At 39.4% G+C, this 17,673-nt stretch overlaps 1 protein-coding gene across 27 annotated transcripts in view; it reads right to left on the bottom strand.

The window, feature by feature from the left end:
• The window catches only part of pyd (zonula occludens-like protein polychaetoid), a 600,297-nt gene that overhangs the window by 40,539 nt on the left and 542,085 nt on the right, over positions 1-17,673 (bottom strand). For 19 of the 27 annotated variants that reach the window (XM_076197998.1, XM_076197987.1, XM_076197989.1 and 16 more), the window contains 11 exons: positions 13,711-13,883; positions 13,075-13,262; positions 11,501-11,761; positions 9,959-10,121; positions 9,315-9,494; positions 6,768-6,918; positions 6,454-6,605; positions 6,049-6,340; positions 5,588-5,759; positions 4,814-4,876; positions 444-657 (listed from right to left, as the gene is read on the bottom strand). In XM_076197998.1, the coding sequence (XP_076054113.1) occupies positions 444-657; positions 4,814-4,876; positions 5,588-5,759; positions 6,049-6,340; positions 6,454-6,605; positions 6,768-6,918; positions 9,315-9,494; positions 9,959-10,121; positions 11,501-11,761; positions 13,075-13,262; positions 13,711-13,883 (2,009 nt within the window). The remainder of the gene's footprint in view (positions 1-443; positions 658-4,813; positions 4,877-5,587; positions 5,760-6,048; positions 6,341-6,453; positions 6,606-6,767; positions 6,919-9,314; positions 9,495-9,958; positions 10,122-11,500; positions 11,762-13,074; positions 13,263-13,710; positions 13,884-17,673) is intronic. The other 8 variants (XM_076197977.1, XM_076198000.1, XM_076197975.1 and 5 more) reach the window with 7 other exon arrangements.

Genomic DNA, 17,673 nt, shown 5'->3' with positions numbered 1-17,673 from the left:
CTACCTAATCCACATACGGAGCACACAGAAACATCCCTTTGAGCCACGTCATTTCCTCATTTATATCACTTTCCATCCACTCCAGCCTTTTTACAATTTTTCTTCCTTGCTTGATACACAATCCTCTTGCATCCAATGGCCCCTTCACCTCATCTGTCCACCTTATTTTTGGTCATTCCCTCAAACTTCCTCCATAATAATCTATGTACTACATACATATATACATATATATATGTATATATCTCAAGGATTTCTTCCTCTTTATAAAGGAGGTAGCCACGTCAAAGGCATGCACCCACTCCATAATAATAATAATAAATAAAAAATAAAAACTGACATTGAAGGAAAAGGAAGTGGGGAAGATGAAGAAAAAGAAAGAAAAGAAAAGAAAAAGGGGGCAGAGATGGCACTGAAGAAGACAGAAATAACAACAAACAACTCACTTTTCATACTTTGGCAGACCAGTTCTTAGTTCCTTCACAATGTGTTTGGACTCCGCTCTGAGGAAGATGACGATAGGATAAAACTGTGCATAATTGAGCCGATCCACTGCATTGGGGGTGATGTCCAGAAGGGCGTGTTTTCCTCTCTCCATGATCTCCCGAATGGCACTCAAGCGAATGATACCAGAGGGCTTTTCTCCACTGCTGTCCAGTTCTGGTAAAGTTTAAATCAATATTCATAAAAGGGATAGACGGTATGGAAGGCCTCAGCTCATTTTGAGGCTATCAGCTGCACTCAGAATAGTTTGCCGGGTGACCACTTAGTACTGCCCACTACCTTCCTTCAGACCCTTAATGAGGATTTTTTTATCATTTATATATAGACACGAATGGCCTTTTCCTTGACTTAACCAAAGCACACACACAAAAACAAACACAAACATTATTAATAAAATACCCCCATCTCAGCACCTTGAAGATATAGGGTCCCCATCTCCTGCCACATGGCTTAGGTCAGCGGCAATGCAGTGAGGCATAGCTTTTCCAGAGCAGGGCCTGACAGCTGGAGATGGATTGCCCCTACTCATCCACTTAAAACAAATTATGAAGCAAATGAGAACATCCCTTTGTGTTGTGTTATCCCTTCATCCATCAAGAATCTCCCTCTTTTTACTAACTTTTGCACTCCCTCTTCTCTGCTCAACACAATCCATGTGCACTGAAAGCCCCATTCATCCCATCCATCCATTCATTTCATTCTTGGTCTTCCTCTCAAGTTCAACCCTTCCACTTCTGGTTTCCAAATTCTCTTCACTCATCTTTCCTCATTCATTCTTTCCACATGCCCAAACCACCTCAGTACTCTCAATCTACCCCATCCAAGAACTCTCTTCCCACCTTCATCTTCTGCCTCATGCTGCCCAGTTGAGTGAATCATATGCCTAGGGCACATAAAGCTTCTTTGAGGAAATGCATGTGGTTAGACCAGCAGCCTAAGAATGGGCCTTGTTGGCTCCCACAATCCAACGATGACTCAGCCTATGTATCAACTGGCCATGCGAGACATTTAACGGTTCTTTGAGGAATACATGTGCAGTACCAGCACCATACTCTCCATCTTGGTGACTCAGCAGTGTGAGAATGTTTTGCGTCCAACTTCCCAGGCATTGGCTTTGACCTCACACCAATTAAGAGCACAGGTCATGACCTAACCCATGTATATAAGACCAGATGGAGTGTCAAAGATTCAGAATGCCTAAGAGCATCACACTCTGAGCCTAGTTTGCTGCCTCCATCACAGTCTCTTCCTCCCCCCTCCCTTGCAAGCAGACTGCTTTGGGACATAACTTGAAACACGCAGTCATCACCGCCCTTGCCATCTCTTCCCTTTTCTCACACTTAGAGCAACCCATTACTATTAGCGCCCAGCTTAATTCCTAATAAAACCTACTACTCTATCAGAGTTTGCCTTCCAGCCAGCTTAACATTTGACATCCAATGTGGGGCAAGACAATCTATAAGACACTTACCATATTTCTGAAATACTTAATCTCAAATTCATTCAGTCTCTTCCTCTTCGACTCCTTCACATTCCAAGTCTGCTCCATAGAGTGCCATAGGTAAAATCACTCCTTTATGCAACTTTCTCTATGAATTTATTACATCAAGACTTCTTTCACTCTATAATTCACCTGCATCTCTACTCCTATTACTGCTACATACAACCCAATATATTTAAAAATCTCCATTTCCTAAACCTTAGTTTAAGTTTACATTCAACCTGCCAACATTGCCATTCCATGTACATCTCATTACTTACTTTTAACTCCCTCTCACCCTTCCAAACTCAGTCACTAACTTAACTCCAACAGTCTCTCTTCAAAATCAAACACAAGCACAGTGTCATCTGCAAACAACAACTATTAGTGTATTTACCTGTTTTTATCTATTTATGTACAGGAAAGGAGTTATGCTTGTGGGGTCCCATCTCTTCATCCACCAATCAAACTTGGTGGGGCTGACGATGGGTACCTGCACAAGGTGGTCCTGCGAGAAGGACATCAGAGAGAATCATCTCCCTACCACCCAACTTCAAAACCCATTTGGAAATGTGTGTGTGTGCATGTGAATTGTGTGTATGTGCATGTGTGTGTGTGAATGTGTGTAACATGCAGTGCCTCTACCCTCTTGTTTTTCTCTATCACAAGATGTCATTATAACATAATATGAATTTTCTTAAGAGTAATATCAGGATTGTTTTGTAATATCTTTGTCCTCCAACTATTGGGGCCTGAAGGTAATGGGCATCTGGCAAACTATACTGATTACAGCTCTAAATAAAAATTATAATAGAGAGACAATCAAAAGAAGTGCTAATTCTGAAAAAATAGATTTCTTAATAAAAAGACAAACACAAAAAAAAACTGGGAGCAATCAGTTAATTATAACAAGCCTATGTGTCTATTAGGTCAAAGAAAGGACTGCAATATATATATATATACATAAAAATAAGGAAGCCATGCTCTACTTCCTTCTAATGTCTACCTACAAAATGTTTTACCCTAAACTTGGCCATAGCACTCAGAAATGAATATACTGGTGTGTACCATATTGAATAATGTATCATAATACAAAATAAAAACAGAAAAGGGGATTGGCCATGTCAAAGCACCTACCTATGCTACACACTTAACCATCCCTCCCATCTCAGCACCTCTGGGATTGATGGTAATCCCTGTCCCCCATCACACAGCTTGGATTAAAAGCAATACAGTGCAGCACAGCTCTTCCAGAGCAAGAGCTGGTTTGCTTCCATCACTTGATCATATGGCAACTTCTCCTCAATCATTCAGAATAATCTATAAACCAAATGAGGGAAATATACCTTTAGGTCTCATCATCACATCCATTCACAATCTCCCCCACCCTCCATTCACTCCTATTTTTTGCACTTTTCTTTCATCTGCAATACTTGACACACTTCCCACATACATCCAAAGCCCCTCTACCCCATCCATCCATCTTATTCTTGGCCTTTCTCTTAAGCTATTTTCCACACTCTCTTTGTTCATCTTCCTCATTTGTTCTTTCCAGATGCCCAAATTACTTCACCATTCTGATCCACACAACCCAAAAGCTCCCTTCCCATCCCCATTCTCTGTCTTACCTTCGCATTTCTCATTCTACCCATTCTTGTAACTATCTATATACCAAGAACCAACTAAGCAATGGGGATAAACTAGCAGTATCTGTTGGGTCCTGAGTGGAAGAGCTGTGCCTTCCTGCATTGCCCTTGATCCAAGCAGTGTGAAGAGGGACAGGGATGACCCTTGACCCACAAGGTGCTGAGATGGGAAGATTGTTAAATAGGTTTTGTGTATAAAATTGGGGTACTGCTTTGACTTGGCCATCCCTTTATATGGGGGAAGGGACTTTTTGTATTGGTTGGTCTATATCATCTAAGAAATAAAATTAAATATGTACATCTAATTGCAGGAAAACAAATTCTTTTTAAATATCAACTTTCTCGCTGCTTAATCAATAAGACTGCTTATCTTACTATAAGAAGACATGCTTGTAAAAGAAACAAAATCCAAGGCAACAAGATACAGAGGAGAGAGAGAGAGAGAGAGAGAGAGAGAGAGAGAGAGAGAGAGAGAGAGAGAGAGAGAGAGAGAGAGAGAGAGTGAGAGAGACAAATATAGAGATAGAGAAAGAGATAAAGAGAAAGAGAAAGAGAGAGTGAGAGAGAGGTTGTAAAAATGCTGACAAAACCTGGCAGCTGACAGCGACACATTTACAGATGCAATCACTGATCACGTGTGAAAAAGGACTATCAACCAGTCAAGGTCAACCTACAACAAGGGCAGCATGGTTAAAATGCAACAAGAAGAAAAAAGTAATTGAAGTCTTGCAATTTTCTAAGACTTTTTTCCAAGGGGGAGGGCAAATCATATCATCCTTAACTTGGAGAGAGAGTCTACTGAGCAAACATCTACAAGTCCATTACAGAAAGTTTATGTACTGTACTTTTTACAATATGCATTTAAATAATAGTCGAATATCAAGAGATCATTGCATGTCTATCAAATACAAGTAATTCCTACTTACACAACAATTCATACATAAGGGTTCTACTTTAATCAAATGATCTTGCGTCAACCTAGAGAAGAATTAAGGGAGACAAGGCATCAGTCTGGTGCATCCTGTAAATCTTTTAAATTGGAATCCTTCATACAAGGATCTTTATTTTTGGGTCATTGCAAAGCAATAAAATGCAAGTCAGCTCAAACTCAAACGCAATCATCTTGTTCAAATGCAATCCGTCAATCGAATACAACATGCCGGGCAATCAGCAACGGGATTCTTACCACGGAGGTGAGGGTATGGGTACCCGTAATAAGGGATGGGCATAGTGAGCCGCATATATATCCCTGAAATTATTCATAAGTTGGGAAAAATTTCTTTGTTAGCGAACCAATAAGCTTAGCAGTTACAGTTTTAGTTTTAGACTATCAATTGAGGGTAACACATTTCTAGTGGATGTGGTGACCCATGACGGGGCTGAGCAGCTGCTTAGATAAGGCAACATGTGCTGTGGTGCATCGGACTAAGCTATAGATTGCAGGCAGTGCAGTGGTGCAGTAATGTGAGACAAAAAAATAAAAAAATAAATAAATAAATAAATAAATTCAGTATTGTATTAGCACTGAATGACAAAACAGCAATAAAAGACAGTGCAATACAGAAACATAGCCATTGTATTTCATGGCAGCTACTGTGAAGAAACATTCTGAGTCAGCAGTTGACATTACAGAAAGATAACTGAGTGAACATATTACATAAAATTACATAAATTAATTAAAACTTGCATTAAGCCATAAAGGAATACTTTATAAATACATGAAGAATAAAAAAAGAGCACCATCAACTGCCAACTTCTCTATAAAGTGCTATAATAATCAAATAAAACTGTCCTAAATCAAAGAACCTATTTTACAATACTTACGGAGCTAAATCTAGCAAAACACTTATTAACAAACATAACTTTTCTTATTCTCATGAATTCTAATGTGGATGCTAATACTTTTGATCTAAGTTTATTTCTAAAATTTATAATCTGTCTAAATTCATCTATTACTTACGTGGTGAAGCAAATTTGTCTGGGTTTTCAGAGAGAAGGTTGTCCCGAGCAATATCAGCTAAAGGGCCAAATAGTACAATGGGTCGCACAAATCCCGGATGCCGTAAATTTACCCGTTCATAAGCAGGGAACTTTGAAACACAGTCAGCAAAAACTACATCTTCCCAATGATCCTGAAAGGGGCGATAAATTTATAATAAAGTTCTACAACTACACAAAAAAACATTAAAACCAGTAAATGATGCAGTTCCTCAAGTGACCAAATCTACAACCCTACCACTTACATAATGTTAATTTTTCGAACAGTGAAACATTCTTTAGATTTTTTTTATTAACATTAATTTCTTCAACTCAGATGTGGACAAAGACACACGGGTCTCAGTCAATCACGACAATAGTGAAAACAATATCTATCAGGTAAACAACTTAGCTAAGTTGTTAAAATGAAATGTATGACTTTACCTTCCCTAAAGATTTAGACCTCCGAGAATTTCTCCTTCTCTTAAAGAACCCCCCTCTAGACTCTGATTGTGTTTGTTCTTTTTTGGCAGCATTGAACTGTGCTGTTGCTAATTCTTCTGCTCTGGCCTTATTTGGTATTACGCCCTTCTGGGTTTCTTGATTATTTCGGCCAATGCGGTGGACTTGCCAGTGACCAACAACACCTCCATGAAGTGTGTTGACCACTCTGAAGATGTCACCTGATCTGAAACTCAACTCCCCTTTCCCAGAAGGCTCATAGTGAAAATGGGTCCTGAAAGAAAGTGGGGAAAAAAGCAAAAACAAAAAATGAAAAAAATTGAAAACATACAAAAGAAAGTCAATAAATTCATATCACAGTCAACCAGAACTTTTAGGAATACTTACTTGATATAAAAAAGGTCTCCTTTCTGATTGCTAATAATATTTTCGTAATCTTGAATACGTGTTTGTACAATGAGATCAATTTGGTCCTGGAGGCTCATGAGGTAGAGAACTGCCTCTTCTCGTGTCACACCAGCCATGTCCATGTCATTTACCTGTAGAGGGGGAACATATAGAGTTTTCATACAATAAAACAACATCCTGCTCAAGAACACATCAGAAGAAGACTGATTGTGGCTTATTATATTTTTAACATATTCAATAATTACTATCTGACAGAATCTTTCAGTGACACAAAACACAAAAGAAACTCCTACTTTTAGGATCTTGTCACCAGGAATGAGACCCTGCAGTTGTGCTTGAGATCCTGGCTGGACTGCTGTGACATAGATCCCCACCTCATTTCCTCCAGTAAGACGGATTCCCACACTTCCCTCCTTTTTGAAACTTACAAATCGAGGATCTGGCCTGCCATCACATCAAGAAATGTAAATCAATATTTTGCAAGAACACCAGACGATAGTGCGTTATTATTGCAAAAGGATCAAATCGTGCTCAGCGTTCTATTAAATATCAGTGTCATGCTGTGCGATAATTAAGCAAACTAGGCAAACATGAGGTAAACCTCGATCAAAATGTGCAAATTCACAATCAGAACTGTTTCCCAAAACAGGTTTTACAAGTTCTTGTCAATAGTGTATGTATATATAAATATATATATTTATCAACAGTATGAAACATGGAGGTTCCTCATTTAGTGAGACTGCTTCAGTTTGTGGTGTGAAATTATTAAAGAAAGGGTTGTAATTCTGTCCAGGTATGTAAGTTCACGTTTTGAACAAGTGAGAGGGGAACAATGCAATAAAACAAGCTTGAGATTAATATGAAATACCAGTGTCTTATCTGACCAAATATGCTGCCTTCCTACATGACAGTCAAATAAGTGATCATGCTTTACAAAATAATTTTTAATCACAAAAATATTTTTGACAAAATCCCAATCCCTATGCTTTAGTAAATTATATTTCTGCAAAGTGAACCTTTTCAACTTATGGCATATTATACAAATTTGTTGTAGCCAATGTCTAATAATTCTATTCTGCTAAGGAGTGGACACTCCTAACAGGAGGTGGATACTCCTAATATGGAATTTCGATTGAAAGGGGTAATTACAAAATGAGAACCTTTCCAGTCTACAGTCTAATCCACCCAAATATATTGGTTGGTATTACTTTCAACAAAATCAATAAACAATGCCATAATGCTAACTATGCACCTCACAAGCATATTCATATTAATACATAACAGATTGTGGCAGATTTTGAAATCATTACAAAGAATAATCTAACTTTTCTTTCATTAAGTCTTACACTTGGTGATGAATACAGAGTATTACAACTAACTCCAGAAGACTGAAGTGACCCCAAGAATATGTTAAAAGGTTGCTAAGTCAAAGGTGAATTTGCTACATGTGTAAACACATAGTAACAAAATTTGTAAACTACAAACAAGGTACAAAATATCCCCAATTGAAATTCAATTCTTTCAATAATTGATATGTTAGTTATGCAACATTTGTACCTTGGGTTTTCATTTTTTCACAAAAATGAATAACATGTGTAATTTACACTTTAGACAAAATCATACTGACCACTTGTCCTTCAATAAAAGACACAAACGAGTTTCAGCTATTATCACATATGCAGTGTAAATATTAATCTGGTATCTAATATATAATTAGGCCTAAATAGACTAGACTGCCAAACGCAAATCATTCTATACACTTCTGCACTGATAAGTACATATATACATACATTTACCAGGGGCTTTTCGCTTTTATAAGGGAGGTAGCTAAAGTCAAAAGGTATAATTCCATTCCTACCCATTCCACTCCCATTCACCACCCTTCCCTCGCTCTCATCTTGGCTCCTCATTCACAGGAATGAACATAATTGCAAATAAAAAGTAATCGAAACCTACCTCAGTCTCAAATCCAATTCTTAGCTGAATAATACTGTTTGGCATGATTCTAAACAAAATTTGTAAAATATGCCATGTCATAAGGTTTCACAATTCCATAGCAGGGATATCCACAAGACATATTTTGGGATCATTACTATCAATTATTGGTTTTAATGCAATCAACCTTTTAGTGTATATAAACTGATAGAAACTTTCAATCAGTCAATCAAGCGATTGAATGACATAATTTCATCTATTAAAGATTCTATATTGACAAACATTGTGTCTCCCAAGTAAGAGTAAACACTGGACAAAATTTTTGGACAACCCAGCATACAGGTGCAATCAAAAGTGAAGGGAAAGGAGGCAACCTCTGTTGTTGACTGATTCCTTAACAATCCTGCTGTCTTCTTGAGCATGACCCAAGGGTGAGCAGATTTTATTTTGTATGAAGCGCTGAGGAAAGAAAATGGAGGGTGGTGTATAATAAATATAAAAAAAAAATAATGATAATAATAAATAAATAAATGAATAAAAAAAACTGCGGTGCTTGAGAAGATGGTAATACATTGGGTAGGCTTGCAGTTATTTAAAAAAAAATAAAAAATGAAAAAAAAAATAATAATGGAAAAAAAAAAAAAATTAAGGATATAAAGCTAACAAGACAGTTAGGTATGCCATATGAGGGAGTAGAAACAAAGCTCTGATCAGCAGTGACCCAGCAGGACGACCCTTTACCTGCGTAAGACTATAAAGATAAGAACTTGAGTTTTGTAATTGCTAGAGGAGAGGATGAGAGGGCCCCATTGAAAGACTATTAAAAGAGGTGTAAGAGGCCATAAAGAGGAGTGAGATGGGGAGGCATAGAAGGAAGACTGGGAACTGTAGGATGGGAAACATACACTGGTATTTTGGCCTTGCTAGGAGAGTTGGGGTCACCATGCCCCTGTCGTGTGTAGTAGTCTTCAGGCCGGGGAAGGGGGGGACGGGGAGGAGGGGCATCATCCGAGGGAGGGGAACCAGGCTCGTCCAGCCCGTAGGGTGACTCCAGGGAGGGGAAGCCCTGGCCAGGAGGGTTACACCTGGGCAAAATGAAGCAGATTTAGCTAAGCAAACACTTGGAGGAGAGACCTTGAAACACTGTGCAATGTTAGAAAAGGTGAAAATGTTGACACTAAAGAGAAATGCAAAGCTCAGGCTTTCACAACTTAGCACCTTAAGCCAAGAACTGAAGCCATCAGTGTATCCATGTTAATGGCACATTATTTGAGATTAGTAACATACTTTTAATTCCAAATATCCAATGTTGGTTCGTTTGACGTCTGTTAATTCTACAAATAAAATCTTAACCAAAATACTTCTGAGGCTTCAAAGATTCTAAAACCACACTGTGAAAACATATCCATGCACGATAGCTTCTAACACTGAAGCACCATTCTGTGAAAAGGCAAACCCTTAACTTGTAATAAAGACTCTCTCCCTTGTAAGACACCAGCAGATTCCAATAACCACATATATACATTAAACCCACGGATGGCATTTGCACCTGAGGACCTCCCACCTCATGAGATTGTTTTTGGAATCGAGAGGGTCGCCTGGGTAGAAATTGCGGTGGCCGTCTTGCGATCCTCCTCGGGTTGGAGGCTGGACGTACAAGTTTTGTGTGGAGTAGTTCGGCCTTGTGTCACTGTAGTCTGTGTTCCTTGGATCTGGAATAAATACAAAAATGCACTGTGTTTACTGCCCCCATCAATATAACTACTGGGACCAATAATGGATACAGCTCACTATCTTCTTCCACATATTCCTATCTTTTGCACTCTCTCTTCCCTGCTCAACAGATATTCCTCAAGTATCCAAGGTCACCCTGACTTGATCCATCCATCTCATTTTTGGGCTTCCTCTCAAGTCCACTCCATCCACCTCCTTCTGCTAGTCTTTTTTTCACTCATTCTTCCCATGTGCCCAAACCACCACAGTATTCTTTGATCAACTCTTTGTGACTACTCCCTCTCTCTCTCTCTCTCCTTTTTTTTAATAATAATAATATAATAGAGATTATCCTCTGATTGTAATAACACATTGTTTGACTCTATATACCAAGAACTTTTCCCCCTTTATAATGGTGGTAGCTAAGTCAAAGCTACATACCTGCTCCCACCCATTCCACTCCCCTCCACCACCCTTTCCTCCGTCTCATCTTAGCTCTTCATGGATGATGGGTCAGAAGCAATGCACCAAGACACAGTATATCCACAGCAAGGTTGCTTCACTTAATTGGCAACCCTCTCTCTCTGTCCCCTCATGCAGAAAACAAGAAGACAAGGAGAAATCTCTTTGGGTTGCATCAAAATATCATTCACACATAAGTACCCCCTAACCTTCCTTGCATAACAGTATCATTTATACACAGCCACTCTCCACTCATCCCTATTTCCTGCCTTCTCCTTTCCTTTTGCTCAATGACCTCTTCGCCCCATCTATCCACTTCATCCTTGGTTGTCCCCTCAAATTCACTCCCTCTACCTTCCACACCTTGTTTTCTAACATTTCTTCACTTCTTTCCATGTGTCCAAACCATCCCAATACTCTTTCATTAGCATTATCTGTCATCTCCTAAAATAGCAAATACATAAAAATTGGCAAGGCCACCCCCTCATAAAGAGGAAAGGGTCTTTTGGTTTATATGTAAACAGGTGACCTTTAATTCAATAAACTTTTATTTAAGGGATTCCAGGTTTAAGTCATTGAAAAAAATCTACTGCAGACTTTTTTTATTAGAGAATTCCTTAGAATACATTTTATCTATCTATATACCTAGGGCTTTTTCCCCCTTATAAGGGAGGTAGCCAAGTCAAAAGGTACATACTGATTCACACCCACCACCCATTCCTCCCTTTCATATTCATTCCTTGTGGATAACGCTTCATCACTGTATCTCACCCATATACAGACTCCCTTAAATCCAAAACCCCTTAAAAAGAAGTTTGTTAAACTGATGGTTGACTGTAGAAAAATTATGCAGTCAATACCCTATATGATGTATCCGTTATGATGTACTCTTACTATATATATGTAACTTTTTTACCTTTGGTTGTAGGTTCAGTGCGGTCATGACTGGGAGCTCTTGAAGCTGACAAAGGTGGAGGATCTCTTTTCACCATAAGCTGAAGCTTCTCCTTTGTCCCATCGACCAGCTTCTTGGCTTCTTTTAGGGTCAGGTTTTCTGTGGACGATGAGTTGATGCGCAGAAGAATGTCCCCCTCGCGTAAACCGCCATCCTTCTCCGCTAGAGTCTTGTTGAGGATTTCTTTGACGTAGATTCGACAGCCTAATACTATTCCAAAGTCTACAAAATAAGATACAATCCAGTCAAGGGTAATGCCAAGGAATCCGAGGACAGAGAACAGAAGTTAAAAGAATTTAATTTTAATGCTCTCTTGTGTGGAGACTTTATAAGGAGGAAATACAAAGGTGATTGACAGCAATCATGAGCCTGTTTTGGAGGGAAAAAAATTGTGGAAAGCAGAAGTGGATGAAGTGGTATATGTGTGATTCACCATGGTCTCAGATCACATGTTGGACTCGTGGTTGACAGCTATTACCCTCCCCAATGAGAGTTCAGACTTCATATATGTCCAATCTATGGGTAATGCTGTGACCTTTACACACACACACACACCCCTAACTCCCCGCCCACGAGAGTTGGAGTCCCGGCTCGCAGCGCAGTGACTTTGAAACTATTTCAACTCTGGGTGGGAATCGAATTCGGACCGCTGGAGTAGCGGTTACAAACTCTACCACTGCGCCGTCCAGTCCAGCCGTGTGTGTATATTGTTATTCATATATGTAAGCATGTATGTTTGTATGCATGCTTTTATGTATGTATGTTTGTATATGTATGCTTATATGTATGTATAGTTTACACGTATGCATGTATGTATACACTCAGCCCTCAAATTAACGGACTCCCATATAACGGACTTCGGAAACAACGGACAAAATCCAGCGACTCGTAATAAACTTCTGCCAACCCAATCGCGGCATATCAGGAACCCATCTTCTTCACTATCTTTGGTAAATCTGATATAAAATGACAATAAATATGTTGAATTTATTATATATATCTGACAGATGCCCCCCCTTTTGTCCGTTAAATCGAGTGATTGAAGATTTCTTTGGAAAAAATCGGTCAATTGTATACGGTGTTATGATAATGATAATAATAATAATAATAATAATAATAATTATTATTATTATATTACCTGTATCATTATTATAATTTTTTAAACCTCTATACTCAATGAGATATTTATTTCATTTTCTGGACATGAAACTTGGGTGCAACTTTAGCATCAGCCCGATTCCCTAAACCTAAATTCATCATTGTTGTGCGTCAGATTGTTATTGTCTGGCAAGAGGGAAAGGTGCTGGGAACAGTCATCGGTCGCCTTCTTTCCTTACGGGTATGAAGTCGGGGAAGGGGGCGGGGTGTATGGAGTGTGTATGTAACAAATGTCATATACAGGCTTATATACATTACTATATCCATTTCTATATTTACAAAATGCTACCTTCTTCATTACTCCTCCCACCCACTCTATGAAACGGTTATAGCCATCATAATACTATGAAACAGCGCGTGAGAATGCCTAGACTCACCATCTTTTTTCTTGTTTTTCGTGAGTGTGACCTTGAGCGTCTGGGGCTCTGGGGAAGCCGGCAAGACGATGCGTCTCTTGACCACCAGATGTACCGCCGCCCCAGAATCGCGTAGGACCTGCACGGCCGTGGAATAGTCAACATTTTCTAAACTCACCCCGTTGGCTGATATTAATCGGTCATTGATTCTGAAAGCGAATAAGGCATATATTGTAAAAGAATCTATTACAAATACATAAATAGATAAATAAATACATAAATAGATAAATGAATAATAAACATATGAACGAATAAATAAATAAGACCTGCACGAGCGTGGAATTGTCAGCATTTTCTAAACTCGCTTCATTGGCTAAACCGGCCACTGATTTTGGAAGTGAATAACAAAATAACGCATACATTCTAAAAGAACGAAATTATAAAATATGAATAATTAAATAAACAAGTGAATAAATATGATCGCCATGGAATAATCGACATTTTCTAAATTCAAGGGCCATTGTTTCTGAAAACGAATAAATACTACGGCATATATTCTAAAAAAAAAAGTTATATAAAGAAATATACATAGAAATATAAATTTAAAAAGTACATAAATTAACAAATACAAACAACAGCAATGGGTCGACTACGCACTGCAGCTTTCCCTCCGCCGGTCCCGCTTTGAGCACATCCGAGATGGCGATGGACGGATCGCCGTTGGTGAAGTGGGGATTGTCCCGGCCTCCGCTGACGGCGATGCCAAACCCGTAGCCCGGCACTCGGGTCAAGGTGACGTTGTGGAACTCCCATACTACGCGTTCGCCTCCCTGGAACGGAAAATAAAAATAAATTATTTTCACAAATTACAAATTCTTTCTCATACAGAGTTTATTGTGTGTCATACCTCAACCCTGACTACCCCTAAACGAGGCAATAATGAAACTAAAAAAATTATATATATATAAACGAGTAAATTAAAAATAAACACAAGAATAAATATATGAATAAACAAACAAATATATAATTAAATAGAATAAATACATAAAACAGGAACACGTTTTCCGAAGATTTTCTTGGTATACTAAAAATATTAATATTGTTTTATCTTAAGCAACATTTTTAGATACATAAAACTGAACATAACTCTCAATTTTTTAACTTTACATATTTTTCTTAATATGGTTGCTTTTTGCAAACTGCCACTGTTTAATTAAGGAATAGATAAAAAGTTGAAAAGTTGTGGAATTAACATTAATAACAATAACGATAATTTAACCAAAATATCTAATTTTCATTGAGCCTACGGTAGGCACCCTCAAATACCACCTCCACCCACTCCCTATCACCACTAAGCCTGTCTACCGAGTCAAAGGCCTTCTCGTAATCTACAAAAGCTAAACAGAGAGGTATATTGTATTCTGTCGTTTTCTCGATTAGTTGGTTCATCGCCTGCAAATGGTCTAGATTCGAATATCCGTTTCTAAAGCCCGCCTGTTCTCTCGCTTGGTTTCCATCTAAAACTTGACTTAGTCTATCGTAGGAGTAGCCCTCACGACCGGTCCTCACCTCGTCACTCCCGTCCTCACCTCTTCTTTGCCCACGACATTTGACCTCCGAAACCTCTCATGGGAATCACTCGTGGAGCCCCAGGATAACTAACCAGCCCTAGGGTCTGCCGCGTGACCAACACACAAAACCTCCTTCAGGAACCTCACGTGCAACATCGGCCCGCCATAGCTGGCCTGCACCTAGACCGGCCACGTGAGACGTGAAGAACTGGATAATCAGTCGGTAGTTACTAAGGTCCTTCTGGTCTCTTTTTTATGAAGCAAAATCACTAAAGCATTGCACCACGATTCAGGAACGATTTCTTGACGTAAGTACTGGGTGTACAACTGATCCAAGAGTTGGATCTGTTTGCACAGAGCTTACATTCGGTGGCACACTACTCGGTTTTCTTTTTGTTGTACAATTCATTTGGCTATGATGGGGTTTTGGCAGTAATCTCACCTCCATGCCAACTGGTTTCTAGTGAAATATTTCTCTGGTGTCACCTTATTCTTTATATTCGGTGGAGCCCTATATATCTATATGGAGCCCAATGGTCCACGCCGTCATTATGACGGTACCCCATATATCTATGAGGAATTTCCCCGTTTGCCATCAGGGACGTGCCAGCAGTGGGTCCTGCGACTGTGTGTGTGAGCTGCTCTCTGTCTCATCTTTCTTACAAAACCTGTTCGATATGGGTGGCCCTGCAGAGATTTCCTCCCTATCGACATAGCTTTTGTAATCATTAAGGTTCTCATGCTTATCCACCACGTCAAGGTGTCGACTCAGTATCATATAATTCGAAGTTTTAAAATTCACTTTCATACATACGTAAGCATTTATATATAATCATCTTTAGTTTATCATTATTTAATTGTAATTGTTTAATCATCTATTTCTATTTAAGCTGCATTACCACTATTACTTCTATTATCGTCATTGTTACTGTTATTACCTTCATTGTTATCAATACTATTACCATACTTTCATCTCTACTGAAAATGCGGTGCGCACTTAGTAAGCAACACTATCCAGATATCTGTAGCTAATCCATGCATCTTGAGAGAATCATTCAAAATACAAACTGCCTTTCATTTCTCCACACAAGTTAAATTTCGTTCACAATCAATTAATACTCGATCATAGGCAGTGTTTACATTTCCCGTCCCTTACGAGTTAATTATCAAATGCAGATTTCCGTTTATGAATACATTCTAATGAATATAACAGTGTGTCTGAATGGACTTCTCCCCTACTACCAACCCCACCACCACCACACCTCCCTCCCTCTCCCGTCCGTTTTCTGTTATGCCCCACGCCTATCGTCTTTCCTTTGTTTTGTACTCGATGCTAAAACTACTTCAACAAATAAACTGGAATAATTGACGATCACGCAAGATTTTCCTTGTTCGCTCTACGACCGTTGTTTACTATGTACACAAGATATCTGAAGAGTACAATACATTTGCTTAAGCTGCAGTTCAGTTTCGACTTAGTCGGCGCTGTTTTAAACTTGAGGTAAAACGGTTTTCCTCTCAGACAATGACACTTGTAACAAATAAACCTTTTGAGAAGTTTATAGTATATGTATGTGTGTATGTGTATATATATACATATATATATATATATATATATATATATATATATATATATATATATAACATACAAAAATAAAGACCCAATAAAACAGAGAAATCAACCGATTTTTTGTCTTTGGTGGGCGAACCCATTACCAAAAGGTGACACCCCCATAAGGTCAAGCACCAACGGCGAAGCCGTGGCCGGCGTGACTTCACGGCAACGGGGACAACTCACTGGCCGAAAGTGGTGACGTCACAGCAACGGAGACTACTGATTGGCCGAGAGTGGTGACGTCACGGCAAGGCAGACGAGTGATTGGCGGAGAACGATGAGGATTGAGAGGCGTTGCCGTGACGTCACCACTCTCGGCCAATCAGTCGTCTCCGTTGCCGTGACGTCACAACTCTCGGACAATCAGTTGTCCCCGTTGCCGTGACGTCATGGAGCGTTACCAAATTACCACCGTGACAGAGGAAATTTTGTATTTATTTATCTATTTATTTTTATCTATACTTAGACGATGAGGATTGAGAGGCGTTCATGCGGCATTACTTCTCAGGATATAAGAAGTTAATTAAAAAACTATAGTTAGACCCATCCTTGACTATGCGGCAGTTTTGGTCTCCGTCCTACAGAATGGACATAAATTCACTAGAATCAGTACAGAGAAGAATGACCAAAATGATACATGGACTCGGAAAACTGCCTTACAGAGAGGCTTAGGCACCTAAACTTACACTTCTAATAGAAGTGTTCAAGTGGATCAAAGGCTATAACAAGGGAGATGCAAACAAGGTCATCATAATAAAACAACAGGGCAGGACTCGCAGTAATGGGTATAAACTGCACAAATTTAGATTTAAGAAGGAAATAGGCAAGAATTGGTTTACTATTAGGGTGGTCGATGAATGGAATAAGCTTAGTAACCATGTAGTAAGCGCTGAAACTATTAGTTGCTTTAAAAAACGACTAGACAACTTTATGGATGGGGACTACAGGTAGTGATGGATACGGAGCTGCCTAGTGTAGACCTTATGGTCTCTTGCAGTCTCCTTTATTCTTATGTTCTTATGTTATGTCAAGTCTGATCACAGGAATTATAGTTGCATTTCTCTTTCAAAATTATTCTGAAATGACCTCAGTGGTGACTATACAATATCGACTACCGTTACGATGCCAAGAGACGAAACGGCGAAGAAGCGTAGACTACAATATATCGAAATGTATACTTTGTAACGACAGGCCATGAATTCATGGGATGACTCATTTGGGGGCCCCGTGGTTCCCTTGGGGCCCCCGTGGCTCCTGTGGGGGCCCCTGCGGCTCCTCTGGTGGCCCCGCGGCTCCTCTGGGAGCCCCCGCTGATCCTCTGGGGAGGCCCCCGCCGATGCTCTGGGGGCCCCCGACGCATGTATGCGAGCGAAGCGAGGAAGCTCCGCAGGCCAAGCAACCTGGCGTAGCCAGGTGCGGCGAAGCCGCCGCTTG

Source organism: Oratosquilla oratoria, chromosome 14, assembly GCF_046742065.1.
Source record: "Oratosquilla oratoria isolate Oo_2021 chromosome 14, ASM4674206v1, whole genome shotgun sequence".
NCBI classification, from domain to species: domain Eukaryota; kingdom Metazoa; phylum Arthropoda; class Malacostraca; order Stomatopoda; family Squillidae; genus Oratosquilla; species Oratosquilla oratoria.
The sequence above is the reverse complement of the archived record's forward strand: the minus strand, read 5'-3'. Positions and strand labels throughout refer to the sequence as shown.